Genomic DNA, 21,723 nt, shown 5'->3' with positions numbered 1-21,723 from the left:
TTGATGATAGGGCACTAGATGAAGTTTGGCCTCAACTGTGCAGGTACAAGTTTGCCAGCCCCAGCCGAGGCCTGAAGGACCTAAAGCAACCGGATTGATGCCTCTCAGTCCCCAGGACAGCAGTCCCCAGCTTGCCTGGATGTAAGACAGGAATACGCCTACTGGCTCATTCTGAGCATCCTCTGGGGGTTGGAGGCATCCGGACTGACAATGCCCCATTTTCCCTGGATTGGAAAATCGGGCGTTGGCATTTCAGGTGTCTTCTCTTTCCTCAAGCATCTAGTTTTCATCAGCGAGGACCCAAGGAGGTCCATTGTATCCAGCCTGTGTGCCCAACTGAGATATAAAGTCCCTCTGGAGGAGATGGAGGCAGCTATTGAATTTTTAAAAGAGGAAGGAGGGCCTGGGGGTGACCTGTTTCACTCTTCTCTGTGTTACTGGGATGTCTTGCAAACTTAGGTTTGGTTTGGTTGAAAGTAACAAGAAAGAGGGGATATTTAAAGGTTTGCTCTGCCCACAGGAGTAGATGGCCCCCAAATTGGGAGACTCAGGGTGTCCTTCACGCCTAGAGTGGCAGACTGGCATTGGGGTGCAGGGCAGGGAGCTCTTGTGGAGCCTGGCTTGCACCAGATTAAGCAGGGAGGGTGGTGCTCCAGGTACAGATAGTGGATACATGATTCTTTCCTTCCACAAATGCACCTTGAGTGCCCACCATGTGCCAGCAGTGATACATCAGTGAATGCCACTGAGTCCTGCTGTTGAGTTGGCTGACCTCATCAAATAAAATCCCAATATAATATCAGGTAGAGATAAATGCTGTAACGCAGGTTAAAGGGGCAGAGAGGGGCAGGAGGAACCTGTCGATGGAGGGGACATCAGAGCAGAGACCTAATGATGCAAGCCTTGCAGATATCTGGTGGAAGAGCATTGAAGCAGTGGGAATGACAGGTGCAAAGGCCTGAGGCAGGCACATGCTTGTGCGTTTCAAGTCTAGCAAGGTGCCAGTGTAACTGGTGTGGATTGAGCGAGAGAAGAGTGTGAGTGGCGAGACAAAAGGTAGAAAGAGCTGGATTATACAGGGTCTTGGGCTGGCGTAAAGGGTTTGGATTTTATTTCACATGTAATGAGAACTCACTGGACGGTTTTGAGAAGGGTGGGACCGGTAAGGAGGCTGTACCTGGCCCTGAAGACACAGTGGCATCTTGGACTCCGTAAAGGTGCGATGGTGAGAAGTCATCAGATTCAGGCAGTGTTTTGAAGATGGAGCTGGTAGAATCTGCCAATGTATACGATGTGGGTGTGAGAGGAAGAGGGGCTGAATGACTGAAGGTTGGGGACTGAGCAGCTAGGATGGTGGTGATGCCGTTTTCCAAGATGCCAATGATGAGGTTGGAGGTCAAAGTCAAGAGCTGAGGGACTTTCCCTGCAGTCCAGTGGTTGAGACTCCACACTTCTGATGCAGGGGACACCGGTTTGATCACTGGTCTGGGAACTAAGATTCCACATGCCGCACAGTATGGCCAAAACATAAAAAAAAAACAATGTAAGAGTTGGCTCTGACTTTTGTTAGATTTGCGGTGTGGGGGAACCTTGCAGAGAGGGATGGCAGGTGGATTACAGGACTCAGACACAAGGGAGAGGTCGGGGGGCAGACAGAACGTGGGAAGCTGTCAGAATCCAGGAGGAGCATAACACGTGGGGGCCACTTGCCTCATCCATCTCCTCAAACTGAACCGGAAGTACTTGGGTGGCTCCCAGACTCGTGGGTCTGAGTCTGGCTCTTCCTGTTCCTCCCCTTGACCTTGGGCAGGTTGCTCAGGTGTCCGCTGGGGCACACTGTACCGTTTATAGGGTGGCTCTGAAGGTCAAGGCTTAGCAAAGGGCTTGTCACACTCAATCAAGATGGTTTGGAGTTTTTTGTGTGTTTTTTAGTATCAGGTTTATTGAAGTTTAATTTTACCCTTTTTAAATGTGCATCTCTTTGATTTTTGGCAAGCTCATACAGTCCCATGACTACCCTCAAAATACAAAGCAGGACTTCTCTGGTGGTCCAGTGGTTAAGACTCCGTGCTGCCAACACAGAGGGTGCAGGTTCGAGCCCTGGTTGGGAAACTAAGATCCCACATGCTCTGTGGCATAAGCAAAAGATTTAAAAAACAAATAAAAAATTTTAAAAAGATACAGAAGCTTCCCTTGTGCCCCTTTGCTGGCTACCCCAGCTCCCGGCAACCGTTGATCAGTTTTCTGTCATTTTGCCTTTTCCAGAATGTCATATAAATGGCATCATGCACTGTGCATCTCACTGGGTCTGACTTCTTTCACTCGGCTTTTGAGACTCATCCATGTGGTTACCAGTATCAGGAGTTCATTTCTTAAAATAAATATATATATACACCAGATTTTTAAATGAATTTAAGTAATCCCAGTTTCCTGAATGCCAAGTGGAAAAAATAATTCAAGTAGAAAAGAGTGATTAACTTTGTCCAGTGGGACCTTTGGGATGTTAAGATTAAGGACTAGTTGGGGTGATTGTAGGAGATAACTGGAAGAGAGAGATTGAGCACTTGAATATATTTATTTTATTTTGGTATTCCTCCTTTTAAAAAGTTAGCTAAAAATACTATTGAGAATATTAGTAAAAAAAAAATAGCCACTTCTTACTGATTTTACTTTTAAAAAGGGTACATTTTGGATGGAGATGTAAATGTTCTGAAATTAGCTTCCCCGACGGTGCTCGTGGTAAAGAAACCCCTGCCAGTGCAGGAGACCTAAGAGATGTGGGTTCAGTCCCTGGGTCAGGAAGATCCCCTGGAGAAGGAGATGGCAATCCACTCCAGTATTCTTGCCTGGAAAAAACCTTAGACAGGAGCCTGGTGGGCTACAGTCCATGGGGTCACAAAGAGTCAGACAGGACTGAAGCGACTTAGCATGCATGCTCGCATGGCTGCATAAACAACTTCGCTGAATATACTAAAACCTGGGACTTCCTGGTGGTCCCCTGGTTAAGACTCTGAACTTCCAATGCAGGGGGCACGGGTTCAATTCCTGTTCGGGGAACCAAGATCTCGCTCCTGGCTGGATCCTCAGAGCCCAGCACAGCTGCCAGATCTCACACCCCCAGATCTGTCGGCAGGACCCTGCCTGGGCACAGGGACCCCAGACCTGGACTGTCCAGAATCAAGAGGGCCCATTGCACAGATGTGCAGACTGAGGCCCAGAGGGCAGAGCTGGGGAGGCCTCGAGGGACCTTAGTGATAGCCCCTCTTGTGTTTTGCAGGCCTGAGCTGCTCACGGAAGGAGTCAAAGAGCCCCTTGCGGACAGCCAAGGTACCCTGCCCAGGGTTATGGGCTGGGCTTGGGAAGGGTCCCAGGCGTCTGCCACCGCCTCTCCTCCTGCTTCCTCCTTCCTGGTTCCGTCTCCCCTGGCATTCCCCCACCACCCTCCCCACCAAGTTTGTCCCCACCAGATGCCAACCTCTGTCCTGGGTCCCAGGAGCTACCCGCTCACCCTGGCTTCTCTCCCCTCCCCCAACGCCCCCAGAGAGGGATTCCGGGGACCCTCTTGTGGACGAGAGCCTGAAGAGACAGGGCTTTCAAGGTAAGGTTGCAGCTCAGGATGGGGTTTCCTGGCCCAATGCCATGACCTTGACCTGGCCTTGGAGGGCCAGGCTGGGGGTGGGAGGGGCTGGCTGCCAACCTCAGGGCCCCCCGAGGAGGGTGGTCTAAGCCATGTGGGCAGGCAGCCAAGCAGGGCTGTAGTGCATTAGCTCTAGGGAGACTCTCTGCCAGCGTCTAGGGGTTCAGGGGACAGTGGGCTGCGGGGTGAAGGAGCCACTCGCTGTCAGTCTGGGGAGGCAGCTGACCTGCCTGCTTTGTGTCAGGCAGCCGGCCATGCCCTTCGTGCTTTGAAATCAGAGGAGAGGAGTTGCCGAGGGCAAGGAGGATTCTCCTGAAAGGGAGTACTGTGGCCAGGCCAAGGAGGGGTGGAAGGACATGAGTGTGGAGGGAGAGGGGTGGAGGATGGGGCAAAGCCTGAGCTCAGGGCTGAAGGGGGGACCCTGGGTAAGAAACAGTGGGCCAGGGAGGCTCCGTCCCATCCCTCCCGATGGTGGGGGCTGGTAGGACTACTCTGCCTTTTGGTTGAGATCAAATCAGTGGGCTGCCCAGGGGGCTCAGCGGTAAAGACTCTGCCTGTCAATGCAGTGGATGCAGGTTCGCTCTCTGGTCAGGAAGATCCCCTGGAGGAGGAAACGGCAATCCACCCCAGTTTTCTTGCCTGGGAGATCCCATGGACAGAGGAGCCTGGTGGGCTCTGTACAATCCACAGGGTCTCAAAGAGTTGAACATGACTGAGCATGCGTGTGTGTGTGCATAGCATCAGTGGGGGCTGCTGTGACTGAGAGCAGCTGTCCACGTGCACGTCAGAGCAGCTCTGGAGAGTGGCTAGGAGTCCCACAGGGTGGGTCTTCCCCAGGTGGGCCCTATGACTCTAAGGAGAAAGTGGGGTCAGCCAGACCAGAGACAAGAAGGGCCAGCCCCTGGGGGTGGAGGAACATGGGGTCCTGGGCCCCAAATCCCAGAGGGGCACCTGCTTAGCACCAAGCCTCTCACTCTTCCCCAGGCCAGAACTTTCTATGATGGGAGAGTCGAGTCTCTCACCTTACCCCGTGGCTGTTCATACTCGGCCCTTTTAGCAAACTGGGATCCAACTACCCAGAGACCCATCCCCTCCCTCCAGCCTCCCCCCACCTCTCTGCCCACAAGGCAGTGTCAGGCTCTAATCTCCCCCAACATCCGGGGGCCTCATGGCAGGTGGACGCATGGGCTTCTTAGCAAATACCCTCCGGGTGAGTGAGCGAGTGACCGTGGGAACTGCCCTGGCTCCACGGGGTCGTGGTCAGTGACCTCAGCTCCCTGCTTAGCCTCCCGCCTCCCTGCTGACCCTGACCGAGGCCCCGTTCCGCTCTTCGTGATGCAGGGCTGCTCCCTTTCGTGGGGCCTCGCCCCTCCAGGGCTGGCTCCTTGGTGTGGTTTTCGAATGTCAACAATTAACTTAATTTCCCACTCATTGCTATCATCGCAACAGTGTGCGTCCTTCCGGAGCAAACACACGTCCCCGTCAAGATGTTAGTGCTGGAGTTCTCCGAGGGGCCCCTCCAAGGAGCTGATAATTGCCCGAGAAGGAGTTCCCCATAATTAGAAAATCATATTCTGTGAAAGTCATCAAGTGCCTTTTCATTTAACAGCCCAAATCCGTAATTGTTTTTCACTTGGCAGAAAATTATGACGCCAGACTCTCACGGATCGACATTGCCAACACGCTGAGGGAGCAAGTTCAGGATCTGTTCAATAAGAAATATGGTGAGCCCCAGGGCGCCCCGGCCGGAAGGGAAGAGAGGTGGGGCCGTGGTCTCCTCTGGGAAGACCACTCAACCCGCATGCAAACATTTCTTGAGCACTGGGACTTCCCTGGCGATCCAGTGGTTAAGACTCCACACTTCCAATGCAGGGGCCACAGGTTCAATCCCTGGTCAGGGAACTAAGACCACATATGCCATGGATGTAGCCAAAAAAAACATTACTGCTGCTACTACTACTAATAATAATAAAACCACTGCATTATTTAAGATGGTAAATGTTATGATATGTGAATTATGTCTCAGAAACACCGAACAGACAAGCTGAAGCAATGGCGCAAACCAGGGGTGACATGAAGACTCAGCAGTTCTATACTTAATGAATGTGGGGCTCTGAGTTTCCTAGGAGCCAGAGCAAAAGGGGAAATGAGACCAGTTATACCATTCTGATGCAAAGAGCTGACTCATTTGAAAAGACCCTGATACTGGGAAAGATTGAGAGCAGGAGGAGAAGGGGACAACAGGGGATGAGATGGTTGAATGGCATCACCGACTCAATGGACATGGGTTTGGGTAGACTCTTGGAGTTGGTGATGGACAGGGAGGCCTGGCGTGCTACGGTTCATGGGGTCGCAAAGAGTCAGACGTGACTGAGCGACTGAATTGGAACTGGATACCATTCTCAGTGTCCACGAGATAAAAATTAGTTTATTGCCCAGAAAAAATTCAGCTGTTTCTCCTTGTCCAAGACGTGGGAGATTTCCGCAGGCTTGTCTTCATAAGCGGGCTACCTGGGACACTGAGGGGTGTCCAACCCTTGGTCCAGGAGGATGCTTCCGTGGTGCACCCTGCCTAGGCAGGGAGCCATGGATGTTCATGTCAGCCTGACGGTGGGTCAGCAGTGGCCTCAGGACAGCCCCCAGGCTGTCAGCACAGGCCCTGGGATGGACATGCCACTGCCCTCTGCAGAAGGTGGGCAGCAGAAGTGAGGCCGGGCCCCAGATATGGAAAGAGGGCCCTGAGGTCTGAGCCACACCCTGGCTAGCTTCCCTGCTCCCACATGCGATCTGCCCTCTCTGGCCAGGCCAGTCCAGAGCCAGGGTGAGGCGGAACCTCACTGAGGGAGGAGGGTCAAGTGTTGTAGAGAAGGACCAGGTGTGCCCACAAGGTACCATCTGCAAGATGGCTTTCAGATTCTCGAGCTGTGAGGCTGACACGTTAGGAGCAGTCTTCTCCCCAGCAACTATAGCCACACATCCCCTGCCTGCTCCTCAGCCCGGCTCAGGCACAGACCCACTCCACAGCCCCCTAGGCCCCCCACTTCCCAGTCTCCTACTGATTGTGCCTGTCTGTTGCGCTACACGATACCTCCCATTCCCCCATGTACAGGAGTGTATCACACTCATATATGCAGAGCACCCCCGGCTGCTGACAACACACCAGCCCTGCCTGTGGCTCCCGACAACACTTCTCCGTCCCTCTTGTCCGCAGGGGAGGCCTTGGGTATCAAGTACCCAGTCCAGGTGCCCTACAAGCGGATCAAGAGTAACCCTGGCTCGGTCATCATCGAGGGGCTGCCCCCGGGGATCCCGTTCCGAAAGCCCTGCACCTTTGGCTCCCAGAACCTGGAGAGGATCCTCGCGGTGGCTGACAAGATCAAGTTCACCGTCACCAGGTACTCAGGGGATGGGGGAAGAGAGAGGAGGCAAGGGCCAGGAGGGGCCTCACGTCGCGGACCCTTGGCCTGGCCTTCGGGTGATCCTGCCCTTCCGGCGGAACAAGGTGGCTTTCCCAGCACCACCTGGATCCTGGGGGTTGGAGGAGGGGGCCCCGCAGGCCAGCTGGGGTGCACAGAGCCCCAAAGAGATGAGACTAGGTCCCCCGCACCCCCATACACCATAGCAGGGGCAGCCTTCATGGGCCCCGTCTCCCTGCCTCGGTGGCTGCTCGCTGCACTCCTGTTCCCCCGGAGAGAGGCCTTTGGCCCATGTCAGAGGGGAGGAGACCGAGACAAGTGATGTGCATGGCGCTGCGGAGCTGGCAGGGCGGCGCCAGCAGGAGACCCTGCTCCACCTGGTGCACAGAGGCCCTGCCGACCGTCCCAGCGTCCCAGGGTCCCAAGGTCCCGTGCACACAGAGCCCCAGACATCCTGTTAAATGCAGTTTCTGGGGAATTCCCTGGCTGTCTGGGAATTAGGACTCGATGTTCTCACTGCCAGAGTCCCGGGTTTGATCCCAGATCAGGGAACTAAGATCCCACAGGCCACACCATGCAGCCCACTTCCCTCCTGAAAATTGCAGATACTGGTTTAGCTGTTCTGGGGCAGGCCCCACACATTCCTTGCAAGCTCCCAGGCTCTCCCCTGACACTCCTGTCTCTGTTTCTTTTCCAGGCCTTTCCAAGGACTCATCCCGAAGCCTGGTAAGAGGCGCTGGCTATGGGAGGGCCACTTGGCGTAGGGGGGCAGGGGTGGGCCATAGTGCTAGGGGCAGCGGCCAGAGCGGAGCTCACCATGGGGCACAGCTTCTGGGGCCCTGGAGCAGGAGCCCTGCCATGTCTGCCCTGGGAACTGGCCCCAGGGCTGGGGAAGCGGGAAGTAAGGTCAAGTTAGAACCGGGACCCGGTTCCCGCGACGCAGAAAGGGATGGTGGTAGGGCACAGGTGACTTTTAAGCTTCACCCAGCCAGGATTCAGGAGGGAAGGGCCTGGCTGGGTCAGTGACCCCCAACTTCCCCCATGAGGGTCCTTGCTGAGCGGATAAGGTTGATGGCAGGTGGGTTCCTAACTTCAGAGAGAGGAGTGTCTGCGTGGGAACCCGCGAGCTTGGTGGTGAGATGTGGGTAAGCATTTACCCACTGTGTAAAACGCCTCTCCTGGCCCTTCTCAAGACATCCACTCCCATCCATCCTCCCCCAGGCTATGTCCTGGCCCTCCCAAACCCTGAATGAGCAGAGGCTGTCCCCGCGCGGGTGACATGACCACCCGATCAGCACCTAGGGATGGCCCAGGCCTCCGAGGAGGTGGCTGCCTGTGCTGAGCCCAGAGCCTTGCTGCCTCTCCTCTCCTCCTACCCAGAACCACTGGCAGCCCCAGGCCCTTGGGGAGGCTGTGCTGGGAACATAAAGAGCCTGCAGTACAGGAATCTGAGGGCTTCTCGGGTGGCTCAGTGGTAAAGAACCCGCCTGCAATGCAGGAGATGTGGGTTCAATTCCTGGGCCAGGAAGATCCCCTGGAAAAGGGACTGGCTACCCACTCCAGTATTCTTGCCTGGAGAATTCCACGGACAGAGGAACCTGGTGGGTTACAGTCCGTGGGGTCGCAAAAGAGTCAGACACGACTTAGTGACTAAACAACAACAGGAATTTGATGTTATGGCCCCGGCCACATCACTCACCACCTGTCTCTGTGCACCCTGACCCTCCCGCCTGGACCTGCTCCCTGTGCCCCGGCCTGGCTTGGTGGGCTTCTGGGAGGGTGTGACCAGGAGGGGTCAGACTCACCAAGGCGTATAGTGATGCGGCAGTTGCCGTTGGCTGCAGGAACCCTCAGGAGGAGAAGCAGAGGGAGGGGTGCTCAGAGAGGGTTTCAGGAGAGGAAGGCTTTGACGGGGCCTTGGGATAGCTGGACTGGAGAGCCAGGAGGAGAGGGAAGGAGAAGCAGGCGGTCAGATGGGTGAGTAGGAGAGGTCCAAGGCCCACGCCCAAGGTGTTTTTCTAGAACTCTCAGAGGTGCCATCGGATGATGTCAGTAAGGTAGAGACAGTGGCCCTGGAGGAAACCTTGCCAAGATGTTTCTGGGCATCAGACCCAGTGCAGAGCGCTTCACCTGGGTCCGTTTTACACGTGTTTCTGGAGGTCCTTCCTGCCATCGCCAGGCAGTGTTCTGGGTACCATGGTTACAGCAATGGACACACACAGGAGGCATCTCGTTTACTCCCTCGATCTGGGAGTTTGGCACGAAAGCCCAACTTTCAGGGGGAAACTGAGACTCGCATCTCAGTGATGAGCCTGCATCACACGGCCAGCAGGTGGCCTGGCTGGCCTCTGGGCCTGTGATCTGCAGCTGGTCGCCCCCATGGGGAGGTGGGGCCTCGGCTGCCGGGGACTGCAGGACAGAACACGGAAAGGAGGGCTCAGGTGCTCGTGAGGACATCACAGGCCCGTGGATCCCCTTCTCATCGCATTCCCGGGCCCATCCCTGCCCTGGTGACTGTGGCTGGGCTGTGGACCTGCCTGGCTCCAGGGCCATGGCCGGTGGCCTCTGGTCCACTCGCCTATCCCGAAGCAGGGGCCCCGCGACCCCGTCAGCACTTGTACCACTGAATCAGCTTCAAGCTGCTGCCCGCCCCGACTTCTGTTTCTGCCCAGTAGGTGTCCATGCTGGGCAGTGTCCATCCTGCTCCTACGAGCAGCGGCCGTGGGAGCGGGCAGGCCTCCCTCTGCTGGAGAAACATGGCGAGGCGGTCCAATGGCCTCCCCACGACACGCCCTGTGCGTGTAGGGCTTCCTACCCAGGCCCTGTAGAGGCCTGAAAATACAGCAGCTCCCAGAGCGGGCATGTGTTTTAATGAGTTGGAAAAACGAAGCAAGAAAACGTCATTTCTGACCCCTGATGTGTCCTGGACTACGAGTTCAGCGCTTGGCCCTGTTACCTTTTTCTGTCCCTTGCCCGCCCCCCGCCTTTTTTTTATTGCGCTGGGTCTTCACTGCTGCGCACGGGGTTTCTCTAGTTGTGGCGAACAGGGGCTCTGTGGTGTGCAGGCTTCTCATTGCGGTGGCTTCTCTTGTTGTGGAGCACAGCCTCTAGGGCTCGTGGGCTTCAGTACTTGCAGCGTGCAGGATCGGGAGTTGTGGCACACGGGGTTGGTTGCTCCGCGGCGTGTGGAATTTTCCCCCACCAGGGATCGAACCCCTGTCCCCCACATTGGCAGGCAGATTTTTATCCACTGTACCACCAGGAAAATCCTTCTGTCCCTTTTTTATGGATGAAAAAGTAGGCCGAGGGAACTTCAGTGACTTTCCCAGGATGCCCAGCCCGTAGTGGAGGAAGCATTGACCCCACACCTGGCTCCCTGCTCCAGCTGATGTCAGGCAGGTGGCACGTCATTCAGAGCAGCCACCAAATAGTGGCAAGTCGGGCTTTGGGGAGAAACGCTGGGGGCAGAGAGGCAGCCAGCAGCCTTCTCCTTCTGGGGGTGACCTGTTCCCCTGACCACGGCTCGCCCTCCCACAAGGGGGTTTTGATGGCACATATCCTGTTTGAGCAGCTTCTGGGGGTGACCTGTTCCCCTGACCACGGCTCGCCCTCCCACAAGGGGGTTTTGATGGCACATATCCTGTTTGAGCAGCTTCTTGAATCCCAGCCTTTACCCCGTGGCGGCCACCTGCCCCCCATTTCTCTGTGCCAGTCTGCCCACCCGCCCATCAGCCTTCCCCATAGCCCCTGTGTGTGTAGAGAAAATGAAAGTGTTAGTCACTTAGTTGTGTCCGACTCTTTGCAATGCCATGGACTGTAGCCCACCAGGCTCCTCTGTCCATGGAATTTTCCAGGCAAGAATACTGGAGTGGGTTGCCATTTCCTTCTCCACGGGTATCTTCTCAACCCAGGATCAAACTCGGGTCTTCTGCATTGCAGACAAATTCGTTACCATCTGAGCCACCAGGGAAGCCCCTTGGAAATGCTTTCTCTGCCCACATGGTACAGGAGAGGATGGCAGACTGCCTGGAAGAGGAGACGGAAATGTGGGCCTGGCCCCAGGCCTCAGAGAGGGAACTGCCAGTGCCTTTCCAGGCATTGACTCCCCGGGCCAGGTGTCAGCCTGGAGGGGCTGGAGCTGGCCCGCTCTGCGCTTACTCATGCCACTTGTCACACTGGGCTGGGAAGGCATCCAGGCTCCCAGGGGCCTCCAAGGGTTCACCAGAGGTCACTGGGTGCTGCTCCTGCCCCAGAAAGGGCTGTTCCCAGACTGTCGGACAGTCACGGAAGCCTGATATGGACCAGCTCCTGGGGTTCCCAGGGGAATGGGAGCAGGAGATCGGGTCTCAAGGGAAGGCGGAACGGCAGCAGGCACCAGAGCCTGGAGGAAGGGGGGCTGTACCGGAGGCGGGAGCCCTGGGCACGTGGAGGGGTGGCAGATAATGTATTTTGGGGGTGGGGGCCGTGGGAGAGCACAGGCTGGCGCACACACAGACCCAGGCCGAGAGCCCTGACCCTTCTTACTCACCGTGTGACCCTGGGGCCCTTATTTCTCATCTCCAAGCCTCCACTTCCCCTTTGGTGAGATGGAGCTGGTCATACCTGCTTCCCCAGGTGATCTGGGTAGCTGAGTGGTGGGCAGCGGTGGGTCAGCCATGGAGCACGGTTTCCCCCTGCTGATGATTCAGAGAAGTATTTGTAAAGATGTCAGTTCTGGACCAGCTGTGATGGGAAGGGCTTGGCCAGTGGGGTTGGCAGGCAATTTTGTTATTCCAGGGGGTCAGGAAGGCTTCCTGGAGGAGGTTCTCTCTCTCTTTTTTTTCTTTTACTGTGCTGGGTCTTTATTTGCTGCGCGTGGGCTTTCTCTATTCGTGGCGAGCAGAGGCTACTCTTCATTGAGCTGTGGTGGTTTCTCCTGTGGAGCATGGGGTCTAGGCGAATGGGCTTCAGCAGTTGTGTCTCGAGGGTCCACCTTAGGCTCAGTCACCTTGTGGTGCGCAGACTCAATTGCCCTGCAGCATGTAGAATCTTCCCAGACCAGGAATAGAACCCGTGTCCCCTGCATTGACAGGCGGATTCTTAACCACTGGACCACCAGGGACGTCCATAAATGGCTGTTCACTTTTATGATGATAATTTCTTCCAGATTTCCCCCCAAGCTTATTAATTGTATATCTTATGCTTTCTCTAAACTTACAAACACGTATGCTTAAAGCATAAGCATTTTCCCATGTCTTTAAATCACTTTATAATGCTCTGTCATCAGGGTGCATTGTAGTTAAATGACAGCCCAGTCCCCCAAGAGTGGACAACGGGGCAACTCCTCACACCATGGACACCTAACATCCGCTCATCCGATGGTCTGCCAGCTACCAAGCCTTCCCATACTAACACATATGATCTCCTCCCTGCCCCCCATAACCAGCCCTACAGGAGGAAACAGGCTCAGAGAGGTTAAGGAGCTCACTGGAGGTCACACAGCCCGCTCCCAGGCTCTTCCCACCACAACCCCCTATCCACACTAGATAGGCCTTTGCTGCCCCCTTCTGGCTATCAGCATCTATAACATTGCTACTGCTGCTGCTAAGTCACTTCAGTCGTGTCCAACTCTGTGCGACCCCATAGACGGCAGCCCACCAGGCTCCCCCGTCCCTGGGATTCTCCAGGCAAGAAGACTGGAGTGGGTTGCTGTTTCCTTCTCCAATGCATGAAAGTGAAAAGTGAAAGTGAAGTCTCTCAGTCGTATCCGACTCTTCACGACACCATGGACTGCAGCCCACCAGGCTTCTCCATCCATGGGATTTTCCAGGCAAGAGTACTGGAGTGGGGTGCCATTGCCTTCTCCAATCTATAACATTAGTCCTGTCTAACCCTTTAGGCTCACAGTCCTCTGAGCTCACTTGTTTGCACAACAACAAAACGTTATTGAATGTCTGCCTTCTCTATGCCAAGCGATATCTGGGAATACAAAATAGAAAAAAAAACTCTGCCATCATGGTGCTTATATTCTAGTCAGGGAGGCAGATAAATAAGAACAAATAATATATTCAATAGTGATGAGTACCATGGAGACAAATGCAAAATTAGGATTTTCTTTCAAGAGCACAGTTTTAGAGGCTACCAAGAGTAAAAGCCTGAATGAAGAGAGGGTATAAGCCATGTAGAAATCTAGGTCAAGACATCCAGGGAGAAGAGTCCATCAGTGCAAAGGCCCTGGGGCCCTGGACATATTTTGAAAATAGGGTCAACAGGATTGCTTTTTATTTTTTTGGCCAAGCCTCATGGTATGTGGGATTTTAGTTCCAGGGATTAGACCAGGGATTGAACCTGTACCCCCTGCAATGGAAGTGCGAAGTCTTAATTATTGGACCACCAGGGAAGTCCCCCAGCAGGATTTCTGAGTGTGGATGAGGGGTATGGGAAAGAAAGATCAAAGATGGCATCAAGACTTTGGAGGAGGAGGGGAGGTAGGATCTGAGTGGTGGGCAGATTTGACACCCAAGTGGGTAAGTTGGGAAGGCAGTTGGATCTGTAAACAAGAGAGAGTCCCATTTGGGGGAGACTGTGACTCAGGGGCAGAGCATTCAGCTGCAGAGAGTCCCACTGGAGACACGTGTATATCAGTCATGAAAATGGGTCATAGTGGTGTTGGGCATGGACAGTCACAAGGGGTCCAAGGATGAACCCTGGGGCCCTTTGAGAGCAGAGGAGAGATAAGTGAACCCCCCCAGAGGGAGTGATGTCCTGGAAACTCAGTGACAAACTGTTGGAAAAGGAAACAGATCGCCCGGGCCCAGAGCTGCTGCAGGGTCAGGTACAGACCCAAGATGGGGCCGTGGGGTGGAGCAGCCCGGGGGCCCAGGGGCGGCGCGGTCAAGAGCGGTTTCAAGGAGGGCAGGGGGCCTGATTGGAATCGTGAGCTTGGGGGGAGAATGAGAGGAAAGACATGGAACTCAGCAGGGTCAAGGGAGAAATGGGGTAGGAGCTGCAGGGTGGAATGGGATTTAGCAGAGGGGTTTGGAGATTGAATAGTGATGGTGTGATTTTTAGAGAAATGAGTGACCTAGTGGCAGAGCAGATGGGGAGGTGGCCAGAGGAGGGGCGTCCCCCTGAGAATAGGAGGGTTATGGGGGATGCTGAGACCACGTGCCAGATAGAGCCCCTCTGCCCAGAGAGGGACAGGGGAAAGGTGATAGGGACAGAAGACTGTGTGTCTTGTGGCGGAGGGGTGTGGGAGGAAGGATTATTGGAGTCAGGGTCCTAGGGGAAGGACTGGGAAGATGGGAAGGAACAGTCCCAGAAGAATGTATGACCTGGACACTGTGGAGAGGCCACCACTGTTGATGACCAAGAGGTTTAGACGTGGCTGGAGGGAGGAGAGGTCGTCAGGACAGGGAGGGTCAGGGGCTTGGAAGGCATGTCTGCCAGCAGGTTGATCCCCGGGAAGTAGGATGGGAGCAGCCTGGGTTTCCAGAGTCCCGTGCAAGTTCAGTGCCTCGCTGAGCGCCCACAGCATGCCTGGCCCTGGGCCTTTGACCCGAGGCTCGTGGTGTCTTCACAGCAAGCCTGCAACGTCGGTACTCTCTTCATTCCCATTTTTGCCGCTGAGCACACTGAGGCTGAAGGAAGCAGTCAGGTGGTTAACACAGGGCCACAGTCGTGCTCAGGGCCATTCCATTCTGGAGACTGGGCCAGTGGCGTTGGGCAGCGGGGGTGGATGGCAGCACCAGGGTGAGGCCGGAATCATACCCGGCCTTGACGTAAACGCTGGTGACTCAAGCTCTCTCCCATAGTATTGGAGGCTTTTTCTGTCAAGGAAATGATAGGGTTGGGTTTGTCTTGTCTTATCATTACCATGGTAACCACTCTTCTACCCACCGAGGTAGATGGGAGAAGGCAAAACTGGGGCAGCGTGGGCGGCAGGACCCAGGGGTAGGTGGAATTAGGATCTAGAGGTGGCAGTGGGGAGTGAGGAGGGAGAGAGGGCAAAGGTTCCAGAAGGGTGATGGCGGTATCCATCTTCAGGGCTGGATCTGTAGGCCTGCAAGAAACCCAGGAGCACGTGTGCAGTTGGCAGGACCCAAGTGGTGCCCTGAGCCTGTAGGGTGGCACTGGGGCTGGGCCCAGCCTGGGTGAAGGTGGCAGCTGCAACCAGAAACTCTGGATAGCGTGGGGCAGGCAGAGAGGTCCCAGGGCAGAGCCCAGGGGCTCACTGCCCTCACGGGACCTTGAGGGTGAGGAGCCTGTGAAGGAACACAGGAGGTGGAGCCCGAGGGAAGGAGGTGGAGGGATTTGCAGGTCCGAAGAGCTGAGTCAGGCAGCTCTTTGCAGATCTCAGATGACAGCAGAGGCCTAGGCAACACCAGCGGGATCAAGGAAATGAATATTCTAGAACTGATCTTGAAGCGCAGCAGTTAAAAAAAAAAAAAAGTCTTGTTAGGTAGTGAGTTCTCTGTCACTGGAGGCATCCAAGCAGCCACTCACCTCGGGTCGCTGCAGGACATGGGGGAAGGCTTTACCCATTGCAGCTACCTTTGGCTTGTGCATGCCATGTCTGCCCAGAGCCCCAGCCCTTTAGAACCAGGGAGGGTGCAGACCCAGGGGCCTCCCCACCCACTGACATCCCTGCTGCCCTACTCACAGCTGTCTATCCTGGCTGTCTTCTGGCCAAACACACAGTTGCCCTAGGCCTCAGCCAGCTTCCTCTTCTTTTGGTTGGGTTCTCTGGTCTCCAGCAGCTCATCCTCCCTGCCAGCTTGAGGGAACTCAGTGGTGAGCAGCCAGGCACCCCCCCTACTCCCACTCACCACCCGAGAAAAGGGGCTAGGGACCCCATAGTCAGAGCAGAGCTGCCGACTTCCTCTGTAAGGCTAGCAAGTCCGATTTTGCCCTTGACCTGCACCACCCCCAGCCAAACCAGGGCTGTCTTGGGTGTCCCAGAGAGGCAAGAAGAAGAGGAATAAATGGCCTGTCGTGTTCGGGCGGGCGGGCAAGGCCAAGAGGCCGGCTAGGCCTGAGCGTGGAGGGCCTGGAAGGCCTGGCTTTGCAGCGTGGACTGGACCCTGCAGACCCGGCCTTGGCAAGCCCTTCCGCTGATGTCTCCACGGCCGGAGCCCGAGCACCCCCACAGGCCAGGGTCCAAGCTCTGCTGAGCCCCAGCTTTACCTCGGAAGGGCCCCGCTCCACAAACGCTCCACTTGGCTTTTCATTTAAGGAACTCTGTCGGATTACATCCTGCTGAGAAAATATGACTTGCTGGCATCCCATTTGACCTACTTCCCACCCCAGTGTTGCCTGAGGCCCAGTTTGAGAAGCTCATTTCTGGGTGAAGGGTCGGCCAAGGGGAGGACTCTGATCCCTTTTGTGGGGAGGGTCCCTGGTGGCTCAGATGGGAAAGAATCTGCCTGCCAATGCAGGAGATGCAGGTTCCATCCCTCCATGGGGAAGATCCCCTGGAGGAGGGCATGGCAACCCACTCCAGTATTCTTTCCCGGAGAATCCCATAGACAGAGGAGCCTGGCGGGCTGCAGTCTATGGGGTTGCAAAGAGTAAGACACGACTGAGCGACTAACACTTTCACTTTTCATGAGGAAGGAATGGCCCCAGCCCCACATGGCACCTCTTGTCATTGTCCCCACTGGGGCCTCTTCTAGGTCTCCTGTCACTCACTGGGTGCTGGGAGGGGTGGGGTTTCCGGAAAAGGGCCTGACATTGACCTCAGCAGAGGGCATTGGGGAAGGGACTGAATAGAAACAGGGGAAAGTCCCCTGCTGGCCCCACTCAGGAGCTAGGTGACCTTGGATTTACTGTCTGTGACCTTGGATGAATTAACGCACTGTCTTTGACCTGGGAAAGTAACCTTGCTATCTCTCAGCCTTGAGGTCACACGGAGCAGGGACAGCCTCCGTGGTCCACTCTCCAGCCTTGTCACGCACACAACCCCCCTTTCTGTCTTCCCTGCCCCACCCCCTCTCCACCCTTCCAACTCCGTCAGGCTCTCGAGAGCTCAAAATAAGATCGTCCTTTCTCAAGTTTCTAAAGATACCGCAATTCCAGCGCCAGCCACATGTTTCTCCACTTAATTATCTCTGCTTTTCTTTGTTAATTAGGCTCCAGTAATGATCTCCCTTCTGCCATCCCGGGAGGAGCTGGCATCTGCTGGGCGGGGCCCGGAGGCCTTTGTGGGCAGACGACTGGCTGCCAGGCCCAGAATTGGCCGGCTGCCTCCTTTCTTCCAGGCGAGGCGGCCCCGTGGGCCGTGGAACAATGTGGTGTCAGGAGGCCCCGCCCTTTCCTGGCTTGTGGGGGCCCAGCGGGGGTCGCAGGCTGCCCCCCACCCTGCCCCTGGGGTGGTCGGTGGTGGTCCCAGCCCTGTCCTCCCCTAGCTCTGCCAGGTGAGGGGAGGGCTACCCCAAGGTTCCCAGCAGTTGTTAGGCAGGGGGCTCGGGCCCCAGAAGGGAACAGTGAGGGGCTTCAAACTCTTCTGTAGCATTCCAGAAAACCTCACCGAAACTAGTTCCCCAGCTGGGACCATCCAAGCCGATGGGAATAACCAATGCCTTTATTTGCGCTGGAATGGGATCAGCTCTGGGGTCACCAGGCACCTCGTGCCCAACCGAAGCTCTCTGGCTGATAAATGCGTCTTTGAGCCACAGAAAGTGGAGGCCTGGGGGGGAGGGGGGCACAAAGGATGGTTCAGCACACGTGGTTTCCTGGGTGGACTGGATCTTACCAACCTCCAGGGAAAGAAAGTAAAAGTGTTAGTCCCTCAGTCGTGTCCGACTCATTGCGATTCCACGGACTATAGCCCACCAGGCTCCTCTGTCCATGGATTCTCCACACGAGAACACTGGAGTGTGTTGCCATTTCCTCCTCCAGAAGATCTTCCTGAACCAGGGATCGAACCCAGGTCTCCTATATCGCAGGCAGATTCTTTACCGTCTGAGCCACCTCCAGGGTCTGGTGGCAAAAGAGACCTTGCGGTGGTGGGAGGTGGGGATGGGGACACAGCAGTCCCTCTGCAGGCTTGGGGACAGGACCTTCAGAAGGGACCCCTTCAAGTTTGGGAGCAAAGGGCCAGTTACTTAGTCCGTGAACAGTCTCGAAGTGTCTGCTGGACCGGGCACTGAGCTGAGGGCTTCCCTGGTGGCTCAGACGGTTAAAAATCTGCCTGCAATGTAGGAGACCAGGGCTTGATCCCTGGGTAGGGAAGATCTCCTGGAGAAGGGAATGGCAACCCACTCCAGTATTCTTGCCTGGAGAATCCCTTGGGCAGAAGAGCCTGGAGGGCTGCAGCCCATGGGGCTGCAAAGAGGCGGACACAACTGAGTGACTGATGTTTTCACTTTCTTCACCCTGCCTCGTGGGATTTACATTCTGGTGTGGTTGCAGAGAACAGACGATGTGCGAAGGATCAAGGGTACCAGATGTTGAGGGCTGAGAAGCAGATGGGAGAAGTTGTGTTTATTTTTAGGGAGTCGCAGTGGGTTGATATGGGGGTGGCCAGGAAAAGCCTGTGAGCAAAGGCCTGAAGGGGGCAGTAGTGAGCCAGAGGGCGCGCAGGGAAGAATCTTGCAGGCCAAGTATAGACTGCAGAGACCCTGAGGTCCCCTGCCAGGGTGGGAGGTGGGGTGGAAATGGGAGAGAAGGCCGATTGTGGGGGCTGGATCAGGATGCTGACCCTTATTCCAAGGGAGCTGGGAGCCAGTGCAGGCTTCGGAGCAGAGGAGAAACAGAATCCAGTTTAGGATCTAACAGGACCCTTCAGGCTGCTGGGTAAGGACACGCAGGGAGGCAGCGAGGGGGCGATGTAAGGAGGTGGTCATAGCAACACATGCGAGGCCCCGGGTGTGGCTGCAGCCATGATGAGTTTTTGACTCTAGGCAGAGTTTGTAGCTAAAACCAACAATTTGCTTGCTGGTGGGGGCTGGGAGCAAGAGGATGGGTAGGGGAGTCGAGCTTGACCTCAGGGATTTGGAGTGAGCTTCTGCAAGGATGGAGGTGCTGGTAGGTAGCTGAGATTCGGAAGATGCAGGAAGAGGTGCCAGGGTGGGGAGTGGGGGAGGTCTCAGGCATGTTTGTGGCTCATTAAGTCTGGGGGCTTCCCAGGTGGCTCAGCGATAAGGAATCTGCCTGCCAGTGCAGGAGACACAGGAGATGCGGGTTCGATCCCAGGGTCAGGAAAATCCCCTGGAGGAGGAAATGGCAACCCACTCCAGTGATCTTGCCTGGAGAATCCCAAGGACAGAGGAGCTGGCGGGCTGCAGTTCTTGGGCTCGCAAAGAGTCGGACAGGACTAAGCATGCACCCATCTCCAAGAGCAGTTTGACGTACAAGCAGGGGGCTCAGGGGAGCGGTCCAGATTGATATGTCATTTGGAGAATCACAAGCGCATTGCTGGTAATATTTGAAGCCCAAACGGGGACTTCCCTGGTGGTCCAATGGTTAAGACTCCACACTTCCAATTCAGGGGGTCACATCCATCGTCCGGGGAACGAAGATCCCACACGCCGCCTAATGAGACCAAAAAATAAAAATACATAAATAAAGCCCAAACAGAATGAGATCATCAGAAATGAGTGGAGTCAGCAGGTCGGGACCCTGGTACCTTCAGTCTTTGTAGGTCAGGAAAACACCGGGAGGAGCCAGGAGGGGGTGGTGTCCTGGGGGTGAGTGGAAGAACCCCCTTCTCCCTGGGGGGAGGCCCTTCTCCCCTTGTGACCCTGAGGGTCCCACGGCCCAGAGACGTGGCTGAGCATCTTGCAAGGACATCAGACGTCAGGCCCTGAGCGACGATGGCGTCTCAACAGGCCCCAGTCCCCACAGCTTAGGATTATAGATGCCCCACAAGGTGAGTGGGAAGAGGCTTCCTCTCCGCCCCACAAAGTAGGGGAGCCCCAGGTTTCTGTTGTCTGTTTCATGAAACAACAGGTTCCCTATGACCTCTCAAGTGGGGACCCGGGGAGTGCAGGGCTGGGTGAAAACTCCAGCAGAGGGTCTTGTTCACCAGGGGAAGGAGGATGGATTTGCCCCACAAACAACAGAGGCCCTCAGTGAGTTTAAAGCAACAGAAGGACATGGTCAGACGGACAGTTTAGATAAATCTGAGCGGCTTGCAAAGCAGAGGGTGGAATCAGGGAGGCCAGCCGAGAAGTTCTCACCGCATCAAAGGTGACGGGATGTACCTGGATTTTGTTGTTGTTGTTGTTTGGTCACTAAGTCACGTTTGATTCTTCCCAACCTCATGGACTGTAGCCCGCCAGGCTCCTCCATCCTCCATTATCTTCCGGAGTTTGCTCAAACTCATGTCCATTGAATCAGTGACGCTCATCCTCCACCGGCCCCCCTCTCCTTTCGCCTTCGATCTTTCCCAGCATCAGGATCTTTTCCAGTGAATCAGCTCTTCGCATCAGGTGGCCAAAGTATTGGAGCTTCTGCTTCAGCATCAGTCCTTCCAATGAATATTCAGGACTGATCTCCTTTAGGATTGCCTCATTCAATCTCCTTGCAGTCCAAGGGACTCTCAAGAGTCTTCTCCAACACCACAGTGTGAAAGCATCGATTCTTTGGCCCTCAGCCTTCTTTATGGTCCATCTCTCACATCCGTACATGATTACTTGAAAAACCATGCGTGCTAAGTCGTTTCAGTTGTGTCTGACTCTTTGCAACCCTATAGACTGTAGCCCGCCAGGCTTCTCTGTCCAAGGGATTCTCCAGGCCAGAATACTGGAGTGGGTTGCCATTTCTTCCTCCAGGAGATCTTCCCAACCCAGGGATTGAACCCACATCTCTTATGTCTCCCGTATTGGCAGATGGGTTCTTTACCACCTGGGACGACCTGAAAAAAATGTAGCTGGAGGCAAAGGGGCACAGAGGGGTGGAGTTTCCTGTGGCTGCAGTAACTCAGTGGCTGAAAGCAGCACAGGTTCATTTCCTTACAGGAGTAGTCAGGGTGTCCACATGGTGGGTTCCTTCGAAGGGCTCTTCGGGGGAATCTGTTTCTGTGTCTTTTCCATCTTCTAGAAGCTGCCTACCTTCCTTGGCTTGTGGCCCCTCCTCCATCTTCAGAGCGTATCCATCCAACCTCTGTTGTCCCCTCTCCTGCTTTTGACCTCGTCTCTTTCTTCCAGGGACTCTTGTGATTACATTTGGGGTCCACTCGAGTAATCCTGCATCATCTCCCCATCTCAAGATCCTTAAGTGTAGCAGCATAGTCCCTTCTGCCATGTGAAGAAACAGCCTCCAGGGATTAGGGGATGGACAGCTTTGGGGGCCACTATTCAGCCGAGGTTTCCCTCCTGAGTGACCGTGTGGGAGGGTGGGGTCAGGGTCCCATGAGACGGGAGGAGGGACAGGTTTGAGGGAGGCCTGGGCAGAGACTGGTCAGGGATGTGTAGAACAAAGGTGCTCGGGGAGGCAGGTGGAAACATGGGTTTGGGGTTATGGGTGCAGAGAGAGCTGGACGGGGTAGAAGGAAGATCTGGTTCCTCCCCACGTGCAGAAACTGAGTCGTGATGAGCCTTCAGTACGATTTCAGACCCTCTGCGTGTCCTCGCAGCCTCGGCGGAGAGGCTGTACTGCCTGGTGGTCAGTGATCTGGGATGAATCGTGGCTCTCCTGCTTACTCCCTGTGTCACCTGGGCAGGTGGCTTTCTCTCTGTGCCTGGTCCC

General features: G+C 55.4%; 1 protein-coding gene across 1 annotated transcript in view; it reads left to right on the top strand.

Annotated features, from left to right (window-relative positions):
• Positions 1-21,723, top strand: part of GTF2IRD1 (GTF2I repeat domain containing 1) — a 117,504-nt gene that overhangs the window by 75,790 nt on the left and 19,991 nt on the right. The window contains exons 18-22 of the mRNA XM_055561667.1: positions 3,278-3,327; positions 3,542-3,598; positions 5,278-5,361; positions 6,849-7,032; positions 7,751-7,779. Of these exons, the coding sequence (XP_055417642.1) occupies positions 3,278-3,327; positions 3,542-3,598; positions 5,278-5,361; positions 6,849-7,032; positions 7,751-7,779 (404 nt within the window). The remainder of the gene's footprint in view (positions 1-3,277; positions 3,328-3,541; positions 3,599-5,277; positions 5,362-6,848; positions 7,033-7,750; positions 7,780-21,723) is intronic.

This window comes from Bubalus kerabau, chromosome 23 (assembly GCF_029407905.1).
Source record: "Bubalus kerabau isolate K-KA32 ecotype Philippines breed swamp buffalo chromosome 23, PCC_UOA_SB_1v2, whole genome shotgun sequence".
Lineage (NCBI taxonomy): Eukaryota > Metazoa > Chordata > Mammalia > Artiodactyla > Bovidae > Bubalus > Bubalus kerabau.
Note: the sequence above shows the minus strand (reverse complement) of the source record. Positions and strands in the feature narration are given on the sequence as shown.